The 22,694-nt window shown below is 39.3% G+C and overlaps 1 protein-coding gene across 1 annotated transcript in view; it reads left to right on the forward strand.

The window, feature by feature from the left end:
* The window catches only part of PIGN (phosphatidylinositol glycan anchor biosynthesis, class N), an 86,243-nt gene that overhangs the window by 22,187 nt on the left and 41,362 nt on the right, over window positions 1-22,694 (forward strand). Inside the window, exons 8-12 of the mRNA XM_009083883.1 lie at window positions 1,955-1,995; window positions 3,890-3,949; window positions 5,022-5,114; window positions 6,949-7,004; window positions 21,017-21,095. Coding sequence (XP_009082131.1) covers window positions 1,955-1,995; window positions 3,890-3,949; window positions 5,022-5,114; window positions 6,949-7,004; window positions 21,017-21,095 — 329 coding nt within the window. The remainder of the gene's footprint in view (window positions 1-1,954; window positions 1,996-3,889; window positions 3,950-5,021; window positions 5,115-6,948; window positions 7,005-21,016; window positions 21,096-22,694) is intronic.

Consider the following 22,694-nt stretch of genomic DNA (forward strand, 5'->3'; position numbering starts at 1 on the left):
TGCCATCCAGAGTTCATACTCCCAGAGGCAGTGCCAACAGGCAGGACTTGGCCTGTCCAGTTTGTCATAGAAAGAGTAGTGTGTTCCTTGGAAGGCCACAGGGCATGGAGTCTGGTCTCGGATGACAGCCTTCTCCTCATCAGTTCCTTCACCTGTGCTCTGCCTTCCCTCAGGCCTTGTGAGCCAATCTTCTTGGAATGATTTGTTATGGCAGCCCTGCATCCTGTGGGCGATGTGTAGTATTACCCATTTGGCCATTGGTTTGACCCCTCTTCAGAAAGAAAGAGAATACAGAGCTGCTCTCCAGCTCCTTGTAGCCCTGCAGCACAAGTCCAGAGGAGCTTGCAAGTGAAAGCACAACCATCTGCAGCAGCAGGACGTGGGGTGCTTGTTGTCATCTATACATATGCCTGTTTTGTAGGGGGCTCAGCCTGTTTTGCTGCAGCTGACAGAGCTCGATGTATTCCTCCACTGGTTTTGCTTCTGTGAGGTTTTATGTGAGATTTTCTTTGGTTCATATAGCCTCATCCTCAGCCTTTTCTTGAACTGGCACTTCCCTGCTGTTTCCTCTGGACCGTTTGCATCTGACAGCCCAGCAGGCAGCAGTAAAAGCAGGGCAGGATAAAGGCAAAAAACCCCCAACCTATCGAGTGTGTGTAAAACACTGCCAAGCACTATACAGGAAACCTAGACAGTGAGTTGGAATCATAAAGCGGCGTAGGCAGCATGTGCAGCCAAGGCACCTCATTCCCAGGAGTGCAGCCTGGACTGGCCAGTTGGTATACAGGTGTGTCCTGGTCCTTGGTTGTTCCTGGGCTCAGTGTCCTGCTCCAAGGCAAGTCTGCAACTCTGCCTTTGGGGAATCTCTGATTAGGGGAAGTGAAGAGAATAAAGCTTCTGACAAAGCTAGAGGTTTTCACTAGCAGAGCTGCAGTGTCTTCCTACCTTAAGCACATTTTGTGTGTGCATAGACAATTTTCTAACATTTTTCCTCGGAAAATCTTATTTAAGGGAAAACAAGCAATGTATTTATATACTAGAAATATGGGTGAGAGTCTGTTTCTAGAAATATAAGCCCATTTACTTTTCTGGGTAGCAAAAGGAAACAAACTTGTTCGTTTTAGTGCAAGTTTAACACAATTCATGATTAATGCTGCTAATACTTCCCCCGTGTTGCCATGGGAACTCGCCGGAGCTCTGTCTCACTACCGTTAAGTTACCTTGTTGCTCTTCAGGGTGCTTTTGGGACCAAATAATAGTAGACCTGTACTCAAACCCCCCAAAGCTAGAAGTGGTATGAAATGAGTGCTGAAAATAAGTTTGGTGTATGCCATACTGCAAATGTATGAAAGAAAAAAGAAACACAAAACCAAACCCTGCTAAACTCTGTTCCTAAATAACTCTCCACCCCTAAAGAAAGCAGGCAATTTTTTCTTTATTTCCTTAGAGGCCAATGGAGAGTAGGCAAATACAGTTTTGAGCTAGCATTTTGTATGATGCACCACAGCTTTTGGGTATAATATGTTTGTACCACTCTGTAGCAGTGTATTTGGGACCTTGGGTTAACCTTTTTTACAAACTATTGAGGAGATTTATCAGCGCTTCTCCTAACCTGGGTTTGATTCTTTTAGTTGGCACAGGAGGTAATATATCACTGTGCTGAAAAAAAAATAGAAACCTTGGCCTGCCTTCAGCTGATCTAGGTCACAATTGGAGGCAGCAATTTATCCTGCTGGATAAAAGAAAATGTGAACTGAAATGAATGCATTTTGTTGTTTCTGCCTGTTGAGTTCCATCTGTAACCCTTCTTGAGCTAGCATGCTAAAGTCAAATTATAATTTTCTTTAGCACTGACACTTTGCAGAAAATGGCAACAAGACATTAAATGTCAACTGAATTAACCCTTTCAAATCTGTATAGATTAGCTATTCATGTTCTCTGTTATTTCTTGCAGAATGGAAACTGGAGAACTTGAAGAGGCTTGATGTCAATCAGGTATCTAACATACCTAATTTAATAGTTCATAAATTTTCACCTTAAACTGTGAGAGTTTGTGTGATTTACACAAATTTGTTTAATTTGTGTGAATGTTCACACAGATGTACCATTTCCCTAGAACGTGTTACTTAAAAGTTAAGAGTTGCAGGAACCACACCCATACTGAACATAATGTGAATAACTTGTAATTGCTTGTTAACACATGTGGCAGCTACATACAACTTCTGAAGATGCATTATCACACCCTTTTTGTTAAGTGATCAGATGCTGTTGTAGAAAGAGTGCAGCATACAATATAGCAGGTACTCCTCAAACTCAGTACCAGTGACCCAGAAGTAACTTTGAATAGCATCTAACATGCTTTCAGAATGGGATTCGTTTTTGCAAACCTTTAGAAAGTAACTTGTGATACTTTCCCTCTACTTTCTACTTTGAAAGTGTTCTGGAGCTGAACTTGAGCCTCCTCGATGTCTCCTTGTGAAGGTGTCCAGCAAAACATGAAGGAAGCATGGTCTGATAACCATGTTTCCCAAGTTTATGAGCATCTGCTGTATGCTTTTTCCTGAACTTGTTAGCCATATGTATGCTCAGTTTATTTTTTTCAGAGCTATCTATTCAATGTTTGTATTTTGTCATGTTTTTCAAAAGTTTTTGTCATTATTGAATCAAAACTATTTCTTGTTATAGTGTTAAACTGTGGGTTTTATCAATAGGATTTTTGATTATGGCCCAGAGACTTTGCAGTTTAGGCAATTAGTGCTGTGAAGGAAGAAAAAAAGGTGGACAACTTATCATTTGATACTAAATCAGTCAAGGTTTTTTAAATCATGATGCTTCTTCCTTTCTATCATCCCAATATATGAATAACAGACTCCAAACCTGCTCAAACAAGGGTAATAATCTCATGCTAAAAGGTTAAAGCTGGGAATGTTCTGGATCAACTCGTGTCAGCAAAGCCTTGGTTCAAAACTAGTGATCTTCTTCTCAAGGTTGTTTGGAGTTATGGCAATGTTATTTTGAGACTATATAGAAGAATCTCGAGTGTTGCTTTGTCCTGGCTAGCAGAGTTCCCAAAGACAGAGCTTTTGTCCCATAGCACGTGTGAGAATATGGCTAAAAATAGCAAATTAGACTTCTGATTACCATTACACTCCAAGTAATCTACAAGTAATGGTTTGGAGTTTGCACAGTAGATGTGAGGCTGGAGCAGTGCCTGTGGTTTCAGTGTAGTTTCTTCCAATTTATGATGAAGAAACAAAGAATTTTGGTGCATAGTTTTATATTAAAGGAAAATATAAACCTGGTGAGAGGCAGTGTTTATCATCACACGTAAAAGGTAATGGTAACTTATTTTATGAGTGCCTTGGTGTAGATTGAAGGACCTTTCTGAAGGCTGACTGGACACAAATAAATGTACAAAAAGCCCTTCTGAAGGGGAGAAGGTGAGTAATCACCACTGTGGAGGCATGGGGTAAGGAATGCTGTGAAGAACAGTATATCCAGTGTACTGCTTAAAACTGTAAATATGAAATTAGTTTTTTCAGTCATATAAATAGTCATAAAAAGTGGTATGCCTCTCTGAGTGCAGTGAAGGAGGTGCTGAATTCCTGTGAATAAATGGAGTGGGGGTTTATATTTGCTTTTTAAACTAAATGTATTTTCGAAGCTTTATCAGTAGTGGAGCCTTATATTTTGAATCTAATCATGTCATGATAACTACTGGAAACTAAATAAAAAACAAAACCCAAAACTATAAAGGAGAGTTGTGTGTTACAACTTGTTAGAATTATACCATTTACTTTTGCAAATACAGATATGTGAAAATGAAACTGAATTTATTATCTGTAGAAGCTGAAGTTATATTAAAATGGGAATGCTTCTGTTTGCACAGGCTGATATAGCACCACTGATGGCTTCCCTTATTGGTGTGCCTTTCCCCCTGAATTCTGTGGTAAGAAGTACAAATGCTTTTTGATATTATAAAAATTTGTTCACCATAGAGGAGGAGATGTTGGGGACAAGAATTGAGGCATGTGAAGGGAAAGATTATAGATGTGTAAAAGTGGCACAGGGTATGGAGACTGCTTGTAGCTTTAGGTTTATGTGTGTATCTTCAGTTTAGAGTACCAGCTCCATCTTTTTGTATATTATATGGGGTTCTCAATTGGAAAGAAGGCCGATCCTTTTGTAATCTGCAACTTTACACTCTACATGAAAGTTTTCTCTTACTTTGTTTTTAGTGATGCTAAAAGTGCAATATGGTTTGAATAACACATGGTTTTGATCATGAAAGCCAAGCCTGTAAACAAGCTGGTTCCTGCAATTTAATGTTTAATTATTTTTTGATTAAACTAGTGTACTTTCTTCAGATGGTATCTTGTGCTTCTAATTTAGTGAACAGTGAGATGGTTTTTTCTTTTAATTTCTTTCATGTATTATTATGTAGTCCAAAAGTTGCCTCATAAATATCTAATTGAAAATTAGCATTTCATTAGTGTGCTTTCATGCTGCTAATTCGCATTTAAAACACCTATTTAAAGCATATTTTTCAAAATATTTCTTCTGGAGACTACCCAGTTTCTATCCCCGTCCTGCATTCACTGCTGGCCATGCAAGGAAAGCTGCCCAGCATAGGATGGTATAGGAACTGCTCATTCTCCCTTTCCTGTCACAAGTACAGGATGAGTCAGGCCCAAGTAAGGCTTTGGATGGAAGACTTTAAAGTATTTCAGAAATGGCTTCTGATTAGAGGTTGAAGTTATATTATTTTATCGTATATACTTTAGTAACAGCTTTTGTTATTTACAGGTTTGTGCATTCCTGTAGAAGCTGAGATGTTATAAACAGTCCCTGTGATGTTGCAAAACTATGTGAGAAGAGTATTTTCAAAGAAGTTACATTTGTTATTTCAGCAGCAATTTGAAGCATTCTTAGTGCTCATCTGGCCTGCAATTCAGATAGAGAAATTCCTGGTTTTTCATTTTATTTGTTTTTTAATGTATATGTGTGTTTTTCTTCCCCAGGGAACTCTGCCTCTGGAATATCTGAACAATAGTGCTCATTTCAAAGCAGAGAGCATGCTTACCAATGCTGTTCAGATTCTTGAGCAATTTAAGGTACTAAACATACAGATTAAAAAAAAGAAGCCTGTTTGAATAATAGTTGCTGCTGTGTGTAAAATAATTATAGGACATACCCTATATATAGTGTGGTGAATTGAAAGGATCAAAATTGAATGCACATGCTGGATGATATTGACTGACTAGCTGTGAGCTGTATCTGAAGGAGTCTGAAAGACTTCAGTAAACCACTTTATTTTTGTAAAGAGAATGAATAACTTTTTTCTTGATTCTTAACAAAAATGCTGATGTTAATGTAAACCTACTCACAGTATGTAGGTAGAATCCGAATGCTGGGACATAATACTTTTACAACAGGGGCTGGGAGACAAGGCTAGTCAGGATCAGTACACAAACAGATCAAAAAGGCAACAGGCTCCTGTCCATTAAAGAAATTAAATTAGTGGGCTAATTAACTTTTAGCTGATGCTGTTGTATCTGTTGTTTTGCTTTGCAAGTGTTCATCTCTGGCTTCTCTGTCTTGATTCATTTAATACTGGATAATATATGAGAGCACATGAGTGTTCCAAACAAAAAAGGTGCTGTTTCACTAGATGGTGAAGTAAGAAACAGTCCAAAATCCAAACCCCACAGTTTTGTCAAGGCATAGGTACTCTGAGAGAAAACCATCCTGTCCACAGATAGGAACCTGAGACAAGCAAGGACTGGTCGCCCTGTCAGGAGATCCATGTGATTATATTGGAATGATGAACTAGCATGAGATGACCTGCAAGAGATAAGCACCTTCTGTCCCTGGAATACAAGGTTCACAACGGTGTGCATCCTAGGTTGGAGGTGTCAGCAGCAGAGTCACTTTCAGATATGTGGTGGAAAGCTGGCATGTAGCAGGGGATGTGACTGGTGGGCTGGATGAAGCATGGTGATATCACATCCATAGTTGGAAGACCTCTGCTTAAAGAATTAAGGAGGTGACTCAGGTGTTTTTCAGTTAAATTGGAGGTTATTTTAAAAAATAAGTAGTTCTGCTTTTCCTTTTCTTTAAGTTTGCTTTTATTCTGTCATTTTGTGGTGTTGTATGATCTATTTTTTGTTGGCTTGTTTCTAGCATTGTTTTGGAACGATTCTGTCTGAATTCCCTCTGTGTTTCTCTGCTGAAGCAGAAGTAGCACACTGGCTTAGACATGCCAAATGGGTTTTTACTTTTTCTGTGATGGCCTGACCTGACCACTATTTGTACCCCATGGAGAAGATGTTTCCTTGGATGGATAGGATGAGACATGTGGGTTGCTACTTCAAGCTGTCAGGTTTTCAGAGCAGTGTGCTTAGGAAGTTCCTGTCTGCGCATTCTGCCAACAGTCAGACTTGAGTCTCAGGCTACTGCAGGAGGTCTTAAAGATGTTTTGAAGGGCCTTGGGCAAAGTGGCTCTGATGACATCAAAACCTTCTATTTTTATCCATGTACAGGTTAATTGCTTTAACAGCATTGCTTTGGCAGTGTTGCTGCAGTGTGTTAGTACCTGTCTGGCATAAATAATGCTGCTTCGTCAAGGGGAGGTTGTCACTAAAGCCTGGTAGCACTTGTATCCATATCTTTCCTTTATCCTGCTAACTGTAGATGTCCTGAGAAAATCAGTGGATGGGGAGTAGTTTATTTTATTTCACCTACTTTAGAGCAGGTCTGGGTGTCCAGGAATGCAGCGGTGTTACATGTACTGGAGTATAACACCCTGTTCCTGGACAATACACAGAGAGTGTGATCTCATTCATTTTCCAAAGTCTTAGAAATCTGTGATTTTTTTATATTAATTCCTAATATAATTTTTAGTCTGGTTGCAACTTGCTTATAATGGTTTAATGGTTTTTTACACAGGTTAAGATGAGTCAGAAAAAGGAAACTACACTGTCATTTCTGTTCACACCATTCAAGTAAGTGTCTGTAAAAAAACTATATATATATTTTACCTGATTGTCTTATCACTTTGTCTTATCACATCAGTGAGCTGCAGCAACATAAATTCAGTCTCTTCAGTCATTTTTTTAAATGGTGGTGTTTATCTATGAAACTTTGCACTAGAACTCTGTGCAGCTAGCTGCTACTTCTAATCAGAACTTTAAAATATATTTTTTTTTTTTAATCTGTTCCTTACATTTAATTTTCTATTAAGGGTTATTTGCCTAAGCCTTTTGACAATATAGTTGTAGAGACTGCACAGTAATTTTTACTGACTTTTTTTTTTTTTTTTTTTTTAATTGCTTTTTATATTAGTGTTCCTTGGGAGATACAAGTCCCTATAGGGTCAGGAAATACAATCTTTTCTTTTTTATACATATATAAAAGTTGAACTAAGAATTGTTTCTTCTGTGATTTAAATTCTAATGGAGAATAAATGAAACTCATCCAGAAAAGAACCTCAAGTTTGTGTTGCCTAGTGTTAGAGTTTGCAGGGCTGTGAGGAGTCTTTCTAGTGATTTGTGTATCCTTGATCTCTGTGTTCTAGTGCATGGAACAGTTACTGACCCCCTTGCCCTTCTGTCTTATTCAATTAAAGCTGCTTTTTCCTTTTTCTTTCTCCTCTAAAGGTTTTTAAAAGCTTTGCCATGGGTACATGTGATACTGTTCAGTTCTGCTCTCGGTTTGAGGAGTGCTCCAAATATGCTTTGTCACTGAGAGCAGCTGTTTTCCTTTGGGAAATAAAACTGATGTTAATTAAGATCTTTAAATCTTAGCAGCAGTAAAAAGTACTTGAGTCGCTTCCTGTGAAGTATGTTTATTGCTAAAGATGATTGCTGTCTGTCTGAACAGACATTTTCTCTGTTATTTTATACCACTAGCTTCTTCAAAGGGAAAGGTTCAAGACTGTCTCTGAGACACAAGTCAAGTCAATCTTGGGCACATAATGAATCTCTTAGATCAAATTCTGATTAAGAGTGACAGTTGCATTATCAAAGAATTTACTGATCTGTATGAAATAAAATGGCATATGGAAAGGATGGTCAGTCATCTTTGATTCTGTGGGCATGACTATTAGTTTGATTTCACAGCTTTTCTTTAAATTTTAGCTTTCCTGGAGAAATGAGATTGGTTCTATAAAACAGGATATACTTTTCTTAATACTATATTTACCTTAAAATGAGCTAAGTGTTACTGACTGCCTTATGGACTGGAGTCTTTCTTATTTTATGATATGTTGGATTGCTTTAGGTGGAAATGCCAGAGGCATTTATCACTTTGAAAATGCAACTCAAACTTGGTATGAACATGTTGTTACTTTGGTATGGTTCATTGCAAAAATAAATTTATTTTATTTATGTATTCTTAAAAGTTTTCCAAATCAAAATTTGGATTAATAGTCCTTCAGGAAATGTTTTTATGAGACCAAAACAATTCCTTGGATGTGTGACTGTCACGGATGGAGTGAAACACCTCACTCGTAAGAGAGAAATAGCAACATGTTTCTTGATATAAAACAGCGATTTAACCGAGTTTGATAGTAAATGTGACAGTGCTTAACAAGATTGAATCACAAGGTATACTTGATTATTTACTGTGTAGAGGACAGGATCAGACAAAACTGGCAGGGAGACTTTGCTATTGAATCATGAGTTTCAGAAAGGACCTCCTTGCATTCTAATCTCCTTCTCAGAGGGAGTTTAGGTGAGGCTGGGTCCAGACTTAGTCCCAGGCTTGGTCAATGGTTTATGCTTAAAGAATTATATGTGCACAAACAATCCTTTGTGTTAGCTAAGATTTCCAAGTTTAGCATGCTATTAATCACCGAGAATCTGATGCAGCAAGGAATCTCTCAGCCTTGAGGGGTAACCTTGAGAGGCATTCTTACTTGCGACTTGCAGGAGCTGCAGGAAGACATGAGGCAGTTTTAGACATGACCTGTCTGCAGATCTGTCCACCCTTCACATGTGTGTGACTGTGTGTGTGCAGTGAGCACAATTCTAAACTTCAGCTACAGGTCATGATCTGATGCATTAGTGTAAGGCAAATCACATCTGTTCTTCCAACAAATTTTGCTCATATCTGAGTGAGGTACTGAAGGAAAGGCATCTATCCCTTTCTGCTGGCTTTACTGTGACACTTCTGTTGGTGATAGATAAAAGGGTATAGAATGGTATGGTCACTTTTTCAGGAGAAGTGAAAAATGCAAAGTTGGGGACATCTGGCTCCCGTGTCTGGAGCAAGAGATCTCTTAGCATACTGTGCTGCATTTCAGAGTAGTTGGTAATTGCATGTAGATTGTGTTTCTGCATAGCTATATGCTATTTGGACTTGTCAGCCCAGGTTTAATGTCAGGTGTGCCCCCAATCTGTGTTAATCTATGGTTGGCATTGCCTACTGCTGCTGCTGAGCACAGTTCTGTGCCATGTTTCTGCTGGGCACTACTATCCTTCCATTCAGACACAAACAGCTTCTTCCACCACTGTTTTCAATTGTTGTACAAAGGAGTTACATTCTTTTTTAATCCTTCTGGTGCCTGAAATATGTCAGTTGAAGCTCAGAAAATGTGTGTTCTGGCATATGATGTTTTATTCCTTCTATTTTATTGTAGGTTAGTGAAACGTAATTCATGTATGAAGTGCTTTGGGGCCATCAAGTTATGTAGACAATGTAAATATTTTGTATGGGAGTATTACAGATTTGAAGAATTATTTCAGCACCCTGATGGCCTGAAAATGAACAGAGATATCGCTGAGAACTGAATTTGTAAAATTATTTAATTTATTATGTAATTGAATAAAGTCTGTATGACAGAAATGTAGATATGATTTACAGATTGAGACATTGTGGTTTTAGAGAAGTTGATGCAATTACTATTAAATATGTCTGGGATTTTTTTTTGGGAGGGGGGAGCGTGTGGAAGATATATTCCCAAATAATGTGTTCTGTAGAAATTTCAGCTTCGCAAAAACCTGAATGTAATTTTTCAGCCAGAAATAACATTAAAAAGTTTGTTTTAATATTCTGAGGGAAAAATCCTGATTTAGAGGTTGATTTTCAGATGTTTTATTACTGAGTGACTAGAAAACTTGATGACTTCAGTGGTAATGACTCAAAAACTAGTGTTTGAGTTGTATGTTGAATATATTGCACCACAAACATTAAGCTAATTTATATATATACACACACACACATATATAATATGGATAAAACAAGCCTATTTTTCCTAATGTTGGCAACAGAGAAAGAATGTGAATTGATATAAGGCTTCTGGTTTCCACAGGGAGTCTTATCCCTAGCAGAAGTGTGGCTGATGCAGTGGACAGGGGATGAAGGAGGCCAGTAGACATGTGCCCTTTCCTCCTTGGATCTAAATTGCATCTCTCTCTGAAATCCATCTGTCAGGTGTATAATGATGAGAAGGATGGAGCTGATCATTGTGTTGTGTGATAGAAACTTCAGTAGTGTTTATTTGACCAGGCTTGAGGCAGGTTAGAATTTAGATAGCTCTGTCTATTAATATGGATGTGCCTGACTGCCAGTAATGCTGTTTTTGTTTTATCAAAGTACCTTTGTCAAGGACCAAATCTGGGTAAAAGTGTATCTTGAGGCTACCTGTGAATCTGTTGAGAATACATGTCAGGAACTCAGCTACAAGTGTCTTCTGATTCTGCAAGGCAAGGTGCACAACCTGCTCCCAGGGGAATCAATGTGCAAGAGCAGAACAGTATCCCTTGCTGATATTGAATGCTTATCTGCAGTTCCAGTTGGACACATGAAAGGACTTACTCTTTGAAATTTGTTTCCTTTCCACTTCCTTTCACTCCCTACCTGTTTTTCCCAACTATGAAAGGCATATTTTCAAAAACTATTTGCTTAGCAGAACCAGAGGCTTTTCTTATCGGGATCCTGATAAGAAAAGCACAATGCTTTGACCTTTATGTGTAAGAAGAGGAGGTACCAAGATGCTCGATGCTTTGATACTTCCTTGCATCAAGTCCATACAAATGTTTAAGGGAGTTATATCTCAGTTCATGTCGGAGGGTAGAACTGAGATATAACTCCCTTAAACATTTGTATGGATTTGATGCAAAGAAGTATCAATCATGTAGAGACCAAGTCTTTCCACATAATTACACATCAAGTATTTGTCATAGTGATAGAAAATAGTGTGTAGAGTGTCTTTGAAGATGTACAGCAACTTCAAAGAAATGCCATATGCACAAATACCTCTCTTTTCTTCTTTTCTCTGATGACTGGAGATACAGCACTACATTGTTCCCTCTGTCTGATGGCCTTTCAAAACTTAAATAATAGATATTTCCACAAAATTGACATTTGGATCAAAGTGAAGCAAGTGATTTCTTTTCAACCATTGAATGAGGCAGGGTTCCTTAAGATGTCAGTACATCCTTTGAAACACCCTATTCTTGCTTTGTTTAAATAAATGATATTTATTTAAATAACTGGTAATATGTAAGATATTTAGGGTACATATGATAATGCATTGCAAGATCAAACATTAAGGCCTGAATGTCAAGAAGAAAGGGTGAAACTATTGTAGCAGGGAAGGATATTTTAGCAGTGATTAGTCTCCCTGTCCATTTGTCTGAACACTTTGTGTCTTCAGAAGACCTTTTCTTTAGTAGAAGCACTTTTTTATCTGCAAAGAGATTTCAGTCCCTTTATCCTGTGGTCAAGAATAAGGGACAGCAGCTTCTATCAATTCCTAGTGAACTCTGAAAAGGCAGCCAGTCTTTTCCTTTCTCCCCTTGTCCCTGTTGTGTTATCAGGTGTGAATCTAGGCATAATCCTGCTGCTGGGACTGCTGGTACAAGCAGGACAGTATGGGCACCTTTAGCCTGTTGGTGTTGGGGGGCAGACTGGCAGCCCCCTCCCCTCCACCCTTGGCTTTAGAAACCTGTGTATATAAATGTGAACAAAAAGTAGGACTGCAGTGCTGTAGAGACACAGTGCTCGAATGAAAATAATGGCTTTGTATTATTTTTTAAAAAAAACCATACTGATTGAATAGTATATATATTATCTCTTTAGAGAGAAATCAATGCCTGTGCTAGAAAATAAATGTTCTTTGGCAAAAATGTCAGCCTCTCTTTGCCTGAATGGGCTGTGTCTGCAGCACTCTGTTAAACGCTGCTCAGGGAGGATGCAATCCTCTTAAGAAGCAAGCATCCTGCTGGTCTGGAGTTTCAGCAGCGCACTCAGGAGCTTTTAGTTTGTATTTGAAAAGCTTACTGGCAGTGGCTTCTGCACAGGAGGACCAGACATAATTGGATTTACTATCAAGTAGGAAGTAGGTAAGGTCTTTAGAAGGAGCTAAAAGGCTAAAGTATAAGATAAAATATCGCCAAGATTAATGTATGCTCTGTTTCCTCATGTTATTTGCCCTTTCTTGGAACTTGTGAGGCTTCATACCATGAGGGTGAGGGAGAATGTACAGGCAGGTGGTAGGATGGGGTGGACAGCGAATGTTCTGTTCTGGGGCATGAGGTAAGAGAGACAGTGCAAGGTTCTTTCTGGATCTCTAGCATAAAGGCCCAGTAGCAAATAGCTTAACACAATAGCTTTAGTTTTAATTTTTTTAAATAGTTTCAGTAAGGCCGAATAGAAGAATATAGGTAGCAAGTAAATCGTACATCCGTTCAGATGCTGGGTACCCTATGTTTGTGCAACACTGGATGGATTTTCCCATGGTGCTGCACGGATGCTGCCTGTGGAGAAGTTCCCTTGTTTTGGTCATTCAAGCTATTTATTTTTTTTTATCAAGAAATCAACTCTGGTAATAATTTCTGCTGTCAGACAGGATGGAAGTTCAGACGAGAACTTCTTGTAGCACTTACAGGTAAACATGAGGATAGGCAGGCAGTGTAATCACTGTTATGGAGTGGGAACTGCTTGCAGGGTCCTTTGTTACCACCAGTTGGCTGGATTTGCCCTGTGGCCAAGGTATTTGGGCACCACAGGCCTGGGCCTATTCAAGGTGACTGTCATGTGGTTCATTGGCTGCTTGATGTGTGGTGGTCTCCTGATCAGGATTGGTATGGTTGGCCTCTAAAACATGTGTGTCAGTGGCTATGGTGCTCTGCTATTAGGTACCTGCCCAAACACAGCACAAGATGCTTGCTCTGGATGCATCTAGTTGAAAAATGGTCACTAGACTTTAGGATTGGCATGGAGGATTGTGGAGCAGAAGAGGACCTGTGGCATAATGCTACATAGCCACAATGCTGCAGATTTCTAGATCCAGCTCACTGCATGACATAAATCATCATGCATCTTGCGGAGGTGAGGGCTGACTTACAGCATTGGTAGGGTGTTGTTATTTAGACTCAGCATGTGGCCTGTGCACTACTAAAGTAGAAAAGACTGGTGTGTTTCCTTTCCTTCAAAGATCAACCCTCCCTCAGAAGCAGTTTCCCTTTCCCAGACTGCAGCATCATGTCCTGCTATGGCTTTTTGGACAAACCCCCTGTCCCTGGATGATCCCTGCATCCAGCTTCTGCATTGAGGAGGCCAGAGGAACAGTTTTGGGGCATGGCCTCCTCTCTCCTGGCCTCTGGTTGTTTTACATGCAAAATAATGCTTTGTGCAGCCCAGTTACCTTGATTGTTTCTCTGCTCAGTGAATTGGCAGCTGGCAGTTAACTTGCCTGCTCCTTTTTCTCTCTTCTCTGCTATCTCAAGGATTTACATAAATATCCCAAGGCACTTTGCTGTTGAATATGCAAATATGCTGCATCAGGGATGCTGATTTGTGGATATTAAAAGGCTATTTTAATTCCCAGGCTTCTCCAGGATTAGACTGTTAGTAGTCAGACCACTTCCTGTGGTTTCACTGATGTCCTGCTGCTTCCTCCTCTGCATGTTTGGAAATCTGATTAATACAAAGGCATATATGTGCTGGTGGGTTTTTCCAGTGTGTCAGTAAAGATGCTTTTTCCTACCTTTAGCCTATGGAAGTGTGTGCATCCTCCTGTCGTGTTCTTATGTTTTAAAGAACACAAACCTTAGAACTTAAAGGCAGGAGCATCTTACTGACTTTCTTACACCTTTTCTTTCTTCTGGAGTGCAGCAGTGCTTTTTGATGCTTCTTCAAAGAAATAAGTGGCAAAGATAACTGAGCACAACCCTACAGCTAGACTGGCTGACTTAAAATCTAGCCCAGTAGTCAGAAAAACAAAACAGAAACACAAAACCAAAAGCCTACTTGAAATTTAGACGTGACAAAATTGAAACTCCTGGCAGTGGAACAGCAGGAGCTAATAGAGTAGATCAAGTTGGGGGAGGGAATAGTGAGGGTCCTGGGCTTTAAGAAGCTATAATAAACCCTTTAGTGTAGGTTTATATAGAGTACCTTTTCTTTAAAAAAAGCACAGCTGTAGCACACTGAAAATATGGCTGTAATTTTTTTAATCTGTAATCAACATGCATCTCGCTTCTGAATTATGAAAATCAAGTTTTGTTAGGACTTGTCTGTTTTAGCAACTTACCTGATAATATTGTAGTAAACAAGTAAAATTAAGGCCATCTAACAGACTAAGGAACCACCGAGTTACGCATCAAATTGTTTTATCTTTGTAACATCACTCTTTGATCAAAACTAAAACATATACAAAGGACTGTCTCTATATCTTCTAGTATGTACTCTCAGTCTATCTTTGACAGATATACTAAAACAATTCTTTTTTTTGAGTAGGTGCATCTAAAGAACTGGAATTGAACACATTTTGAAAATGGGGAAAAATCAGCTTCTGACCATTAAAATGCATGTAAATAGATATTTTGGTGAGGTCCATAGAACTGTTTGAACTTTTTTTCCTGATCATTGCCCCTAGTAACATCATATGCTCTGTACCTCACATCAAGGGCAACAGAAAGTAAATAACATGGTTCCGGTCTTTGATTTTTGAAATATTTGGTTATTTTTTCCACATTTTGCTGAATGAACTCAAGATTTTGCATCACTTGCCGTTCACTGTCTGATTGTTCTCTGCTGTTGATGAAGTGGGAAAGTTTTATATTATGCATCTCATTCTGTTTCTACAAGACTGTGCACCGTACTTTGAAAAGAAACAATAGAATGATAAGGTTAGGCTCGTTTGTGATTGCACTGCCACCAATATTGTGCCTCTGTACTCATGGGTTGTTAACTGGGGCAAATTTGACATGAAGCAGGAATAAGTGTGCAATCGTATTTCTGCTACATTAAGTGTTGAATATGAGATCTGTGTCTCTACTTTCCCATTACCCACCTGATGCTTTCTGAGGTGCCATCTCTGTTCCATGCTGGGAAAATTTGAAGGCAGCTCTCATGGGAGACTAACTTTGTTTTTGAAGCCTGTTGCTACACTGGCTCCATTACTTGTATAACTTTTGAACAGCAGCCCTGCAAAAATGTCAGGCCAGTCTTACACTTTAAAGATGACCATTTGCCAGCAGCAGTGGTGTAGATAAAAGCAGTGGGTCCTGTAAGTACTATGTCAGCTGGTTGCAGAACTGCTGGAGTGGAAGCCATCTCTGCCCCTTAGTATGTCCCTCTCTTAGAGGGGTGGGTGGCAGCAGAGTTTGAACTTACTTGGCTGATTCTGTTGCTGGAAATTTTCTCCCATGGTGAGAGCAGAGAAGCACTGGCACCTGCCCCCAGCAGTGTCAGAGGACAGGGGTGAATGAATGGCAGAGACCTTGGCTGCTCTGCAGGATGGTGCCAGTGGAGATGGGCAAGGTTAACCTGGGTGGCTTATTTCGGATTACAAGTTACTAGGTGCCAGGGATCTTCTTTTCCGAGAAGAAGACAAGAATTTGTAATTGCTCAGCCTTTTGGCAGACAAAGTTACTGGAGTTGTTTGGGCAGTGGCAATCTGATGGCTCCTTTACTGCTAACAATATTGGAGTTAGAAATTTCATAGCAAAGCAAGTGAGGAGCTCTGCTTTAAATAATGTTTTGAAGCAGGTAAGCCATAGAAATTCCTGGCAGACTTTAATCAGATGGCCTTGCTCCATCATGGAGCTACCACAAGGTTCAAGAGCTGTATATCCATATTCTCTAGATTTTTTAGTTTTGCATCTACAGAAGGAGTTGGTCCTTACTTCCTCATCCCCCAAACAAGCAATAGGAAAAGTTGGAAGTCTGAGGTCTGCTGAGCAGCTACTCCTGATTTGCTGCTGGATATGGATCATAGAAATGTGATCACTGTCTCTCTTGAAAATCTTGCCACTCTCAAAGAGTTGTAGGATGCACAGGATTTTCCTTTTTCTGGTCGGGAGAGTGAAAAGGTAGCGATAGAAGGGTGTGGATGTGCATGAGCTGACAGTAGTCGGGCACATGGAGGTGTTGTGTGTGTAGTGAAGCAGCTGAAATAAATTTGTTTTCATCTGATGGTGAACTAGGCAAAAATCCCAGTCTTTTTTCTTTTTTTTTTCATTTCATCTGCAATTCTGTGATGCTTCCCTGACTTTGATTATTAAACCTGCTGCATTTTACACTACTACAGATCCTAAGGGATTACCTCTTGTAGTAGAATACTAGAAAATTTACTGTGCAATAAAGTGGCTATAAATCATTACCCAAATAACCAGGCATGCTAAAATTAACAAACTAAGCAGTGGTGGATAGAGATGTATTTGCAAGACGTCTTCCTCTGTTCTGAGATATTTTTTTTATTTCATGATTTGACTGCAGCATGCTGCCTATGCTGTTGGGGATGGTAATTTCTGTAGTGTGATGATCAACAAGACTCACTGGCCAAAGAGAGATCCCCTTGACATTGCTGTGGTGAAGGTATTTCATCACAGTCTTATTGTGAAGTGCTGTCAAAGAGCTTAGTTTATATGAAGCGTGAATGATGTGTTGGAAAGATTAATTTGTCAGATATACCTATGACAAGGGTAGCTAACATCTCAGGAGGGAGAGTTTACAAGCACTTGCATGATTAGCCCAATCATTTTGTTTCATAATTAATTATGTTTATTCATGGATGAAGCTGTGATTTCTGTCTGGAACTAGAATTAATCCCTGATAGCCATAATGAAAACTAAAATTACTCTTCTAGAACAACCATAGTTTTCTGTGAAGAATGTAATGTTAAGTCTTTAGAATCCTGATGATATTGTGAATGTGCATGTTTATAATATACATGGCCGTGCAGTTCCTGGGTTTTTCTTTTAAGTTAAACCTCAGAGTACTGCACTTGACAGCATGTGTGATTTACAGTGCATTCAAGAAAAGAATAGAAGGACAGAGCTGAGACCACTGACTAAATTCTCTCTGTGTGTGTCTGTTAATAGGAGAGGTATTTTTGTGTTACGGAAAAGGACTTTTGATTTTGATAGTCAAGACAGTTCAACTTGAATTTGGTAGAATTGGATTTTGATGATGGGTATCTGGGAAGAGCATATGCACACGTATCTTAGATTTCTTTGAGTTCAGAATCTTTCTAATAATGGTCAGTAAATTCACTTAATTACCATTAATATTAATTGCATGGATGTGTGCATTAAGTGACCTTGAGAAGACATTGACAATGTGCTGGTGCCTCTGGCACGTTGCATACTAAAACATGGAGAAATCACTCTGATAAGTTTATTCTTTTCTAACACTATCTGTCTTGTGTTTGAAACCTTACAAGTACTTTAATTAAAATTAAGTGATGCTAAGAATAACTCAAACTTTAACTTCTCAGATTTAAATTGTGGGTTTGTTGTTTGATGGGTCTTACAGGTTTATGGAATCATCACTTCTGAAGTTCATGGCTTTTTTTCTATAGGCAACTTTCCACTTCTGCTCATGGCTCAGCTTTCTCTCTTTTTGTTCTCTGCTAGATCTAGCAAGGGGCTTCTTTTAAGTCTCCCATCTACTTTGTCAACTTTGAGAAGTGAATCGGGGTCCTTGATGGATGATAAATTGCTTATGGGGAACCATACCCATTCATTAATCAAGGGATAATCAGCGTATTTGGTATCTCTTCTTTATAGGCTGGTGTGAGATATAAAACTTCTCTAATGACTTCTTTGCAGTTTTGCTTAATACAGAGGCAAAAAAAGTCTTAAAATAATGACCAACCCTTGCATTTTTGTAACTATATGTGAGTAGTCCTTAGTTTCTGGTGAAATTCATACATTTTACAAAAACAATTGTTGGACAATTGTAAATTCAGCATCTTGAAAAGCATATATATATGTGTCGTGGTTTAACCCCAGCCAGCAGCCAAGAACCACGCAGCCTCTCACTCATTCCCCCACCAACGGGATGGGGGAGCGAATTAGAAGGGTAAAAGCTGCAAAAACTCATGGGTTGAGATAAAGACAGTTTAATAGAGAAAGCAAAAGCTGCACACACAAGCAAAGCAAAACAAGGAATTAATTCACTGCTTCCCGAAGACAGGAGGTGTTTAGCCATCTCCAGGAGAGCAGGGCCCATCACGCGTAACGGTTCCTTGGGAAGACAGACGCCATCACTCCAGATGTCCCCCCTTCCTCCTTCTTCCTCCCACCTTATATATTGAGCATGATGTCATATGGTATGGAATATCCCTTTGGTCAGTCTGGGTCACCTGTCCCAGCTGTGTCTCCTCCCAGTCTACCATGCACTCCCAATTTCCTTGCCAGTGTGGCAGTACGGAAAGCAGCAAAGGCCTTGGCTCTGTGTAAGCTCTGCTCAGCAATAACAAAAACATCTCTGCATTATCAACTCTGTGTTCTGCACAAAACCCAAACATAGCCTCATACTAGCCTCTATGACGAAAGTTAACTCTACTTCAGCTCAAACCAGCACAATATGGAAGTAAGGTAAAATGTGTGGTATGATTTTAGCTATTGAAAATTAACAATGCACCTGCTCATGGTAATCCCATTTGACAAAATAATTGCTTTCTGCTTTTGACTTACTTGAAACTTCACTGGTTAAAAATCCCATTTATTCTGTTTTACCATGCATGTACAGAGATCCCAGGTGCTGTTGTCTGAGAAGGAATAGGTGAAGACTATTGTTCATTAATAATACAGTGATTCATTGAGAGTAAAAAGATAATAAGGGGGTTATAGCTAAATGACTAAAGATGTAAAAGATAATTTTAACTAATAAGAAATTTGCATTAATTTAGCAAGGATAAAATCCACAGGAAATAGTATATGTAAAACAATAAAAATGATGCAGGGTATGTAGGAACATCTTGGGTGCATAAAGCTCCTGAATATTTATCCCAGATTTTTTAAAACATCCTTACCTGAAAGCTAATATATCCTTTTTTTTTCTTCCCATGAATCTCCACACGTGGTAAAAACTCCCACCTTGGTTTGGTGTTTGCTCCCCTTCCCCTACCAAACAACTGAGTGAAATGTGAGGGCTACAGATTTCCCAGAGACAGTACTTGGGTCTGGTTTGCCTACTTGAAGAATTGACTCTAACTTGAGCCGTCATCAGCCTTAGTGTGCATTTACTGGCTTGCATGCTGGTAGCCTTTGGCCTGTGGAGCTGTAGGGTTGGCTTCCATATGGACGTGCCATGAAGATGCAGAAACAACCAATATTCCCTTTGCTATTTTTCAACTTTGTTTTCTAAACTCCTCTCTTCTCTAGCAAAAGTTAAGGTGCTCAAATTCTTGCCATCACCTTGTCATGATCTTTTCCTACCTTCTTTTTTCCTGAGACCTCTTTCTTCCTTTTTGCTTATAGATACAATCTTTCAGTTGTTTTCTAGATTGAAAAGAGACAAGTATTTTTTAATGCACTTATTTACTCTTCTTGAAAGTAAGATATGTCACTGCTTCTCCCATTATCTGCTATCTGGGAAGATTTTTGCACAATACTGTTGTGCTTGAACTTAAGGAAACAGTATCAAAATATGCCAGGATGTTAGTAATAAAAATTCATATTGTTCAGGAGTGTTTCAATGCAGCAGTTGCGTAAGATCAAGACCTGCTCCTGTGGTTCAGCTGAGTGACCACACAGTGGGAGTGAGACCCCAGGGCCAGTCCTGATTTGGCACTGCCTGAAACATGCAGTGGGTGGTTGTGTATGAGGCATGTGAAGGAGTCACGTGCAAGGGAGGGAGACATGCAGCTGGGCCATCATGTGCCAGGGATGCTGAGGAGATGGTGCTGTGCCAAGGTGATGTTGTGGAAGGTGTGAAGGAGAGCTGCTGTGTGCATTCACCAGCTGTCAGAAGGCTGTGACCCATGACAGTTTCCCTGTGGTGCCTAGAGAGACAGTGGCTGTGTTGTGGCTTGTAGCTTGCCCACAGTAAGCCTGGGATCCTCTGCTCTGCTGCCATCCTTAGTGTGGGAAGAAAATGGTACAGGAGAAACAGCTCCTTCCCCCTTTCTTTGCTGGAGGTTGGTTGACTGGCTTGTTTGTCCTTGTTGCTGCTTTCTGTAAGGGAGGAACTGTAGCAATTATGTAGGTTGATGATCTAATTTGTTAAAATGAAAGAGATTTTTATCACTGACCTCAGTGTATAACTGTTTATCCCCTGCTCTGGGGACTCTGCTAATAGCTCCCTGTGTAACAGGAGATAAGCTCATACTTTTCAAAGAGAAGATTGTTAGGCATCATCTACTGTTAGTGTGGAACCTAAGCAAATCATCCTATGCTGACAGGCTTACAAACTGCTCACAACCATGTTTAAGGCAGTTAAATTGCTTAATTCTTGTCTGTGCCATGCTTCTTATCCAAAGCAATGGTCAATAATAATGCACAAGGAAGATTATTTTCAGCAGTATTAGATGGGAATGGCTACACAAAAAAAAAGTCTCTTAATGCAAAGATCTTCAGGTAAGTTAAACAGCAACCATGTTGGCAGGTGTGAAGATGAATGCAGAGCAATAGATTAGTCTGAATTACTTAATTACCACTAATGAAGTTCAGAATATTTTGGTGATGTTTCATTCCAGAGTAGTTTTTTTAATTGCAAAGTTAATTTTTTATGCTCATGAAAAGAAGAAATTTTAATATCCCATTATATTGTTGCACAGGCCACTTTCTGATTCTGAACAAATCAACTTTTTAAAGAAAATAAGATTGTATATTCAGCAGCAGGAGTACAATGAAGCGGTAAGTCTGCTTTTGCTATTTGTAAATATTTAGAGTTGTTTAAATTGAGAGGAACTGAGAAATAAAGCTTTTTTCCACCCTTACGATGCACATCTCATTAACACAAATAAAATCCCACTGTAAGTCTCTGAAATTTTGCATTTTGATATCCGATCTAATGAATAATCCTGACTTGCTGTATTTTTTCCGCATACTTCTTCAACTCCTTGTTACTGTTTCATAGGATACTGTCACACAGTGTATGTTTTCATTTTCCACTGTAGAAAAGGGTAAATTGAGAGAGAAACTCAGGAATGTAGTTCATGTTCACATTTCTAAGACTAGCAGTTGCATGAAAAAAAGGTGTGATATCTTGCTTCATCATAGATCCTGCTTTTTTTTGTTCTTTTACCTGAACCAGTTGTTCTTGGTTTTAATTTCACATTTCAGTTTGTCAAAGACTGGGAGCCATACGTGGAATCATGCTTCCCAGTTCCAGTATTACTTTCTGAAGCATTTGCTACCACTCACTGTGTGACAGGGTACTTGGTGTGGTTCACCAGTCCTTGTATTCTGATGTTCACAGAACTAATTTGTAGAACTCCATACCAAGAAGTCTTTCATTTTCATAGGTTTAGTTTGGTTATTGACTTCTGTGTTAAAAAGTACTTGAAAAAATTGAATATGTAGGATTACATTTAACCTGCCAGATGAATGGAAGAGTAATTCCATTATGTCTTAGGGTACAACTCTTCCTTTTTCCTAATATGATTCTCAGGGTAATAAATCACTATTTTATGCACAGGACAGCTAAATCTATTTTATACCTTGTGCCTTTTTATTTACCATGTTGTAAATTGGAAATAGTTCAGTTTAAATAAATGGATCTTTTTTGCTGTGGGAGCAAGTTTTATTTTGGTTTCCTAATACTACTACTTGGCTCTCACGTTTCCTTACAGGAGACATTTTCTACATTTCAGGAGTAGAACCTGCAAGTTAGTGGTTATAAATTTTACCCCATGTTCACTTGGGTGCCCCAGGTGTTCAAGTTCACCCTTGGTCACTAACACATCAGACTTGTGCCTGGGCCCTGGTTATCCTCAGCTTCCTGTACCACAGTGCAGAAGAGTCAGTTCATTACCAGCAGCTGGGGTGTGGATGATTCTTTGCTTCAACTCTGCAGCTCTTTGCATTGCACATGTGCAGTCATAATTGTATCCTCTAGAATGATGTCATTTGGGGTGAGTTTGCCCATTGGCAGACTTGTCATCTCTTCAGTAGTTGATGTACCTTTTTCTGTTGATTGTTGTTAAATCCCAACTGGATACCTGCACATATAAAGAAGCATGGTGTATGTTCATCTTATTACACCCTGCCTTACAGATCTGTTACTCACTAGAGAATCCTCTGTGGCCACATATCACACAGATGAGCTTCCCATCTTTGGGTAAATCACAGGGGTGAGCACACCTGAATGACACGATGTCTTTATGGTGTCTCCCCGGTGGAGGTAGTGAGTAGGGGGGACCTGTGATTAGACTGGGTGCAATCCTTTTTGTGTCCAAATGATTTACATCCTGAGAGCCCCAAGCAGCTGCTTTATAAATGAAACTGTGGTTC

This window comes from Acanthisitta chloris, unplaced genomic scaffold (assembly GCF_000695815.1).
Source record: "Acanthisitta chloris isolate BGI_N310 unplaced genomic scaffold, ASM69581v1 scaffold5971, whole genome shotgun sequence".
Classification (NCBI taxonomy): domain Eukaryota; kingdom Metazoa; phylum Chordata; class Aves; order Passeriformes; family Acanthisittidae; genus Acanthisitta; species Acanthisitta chloris.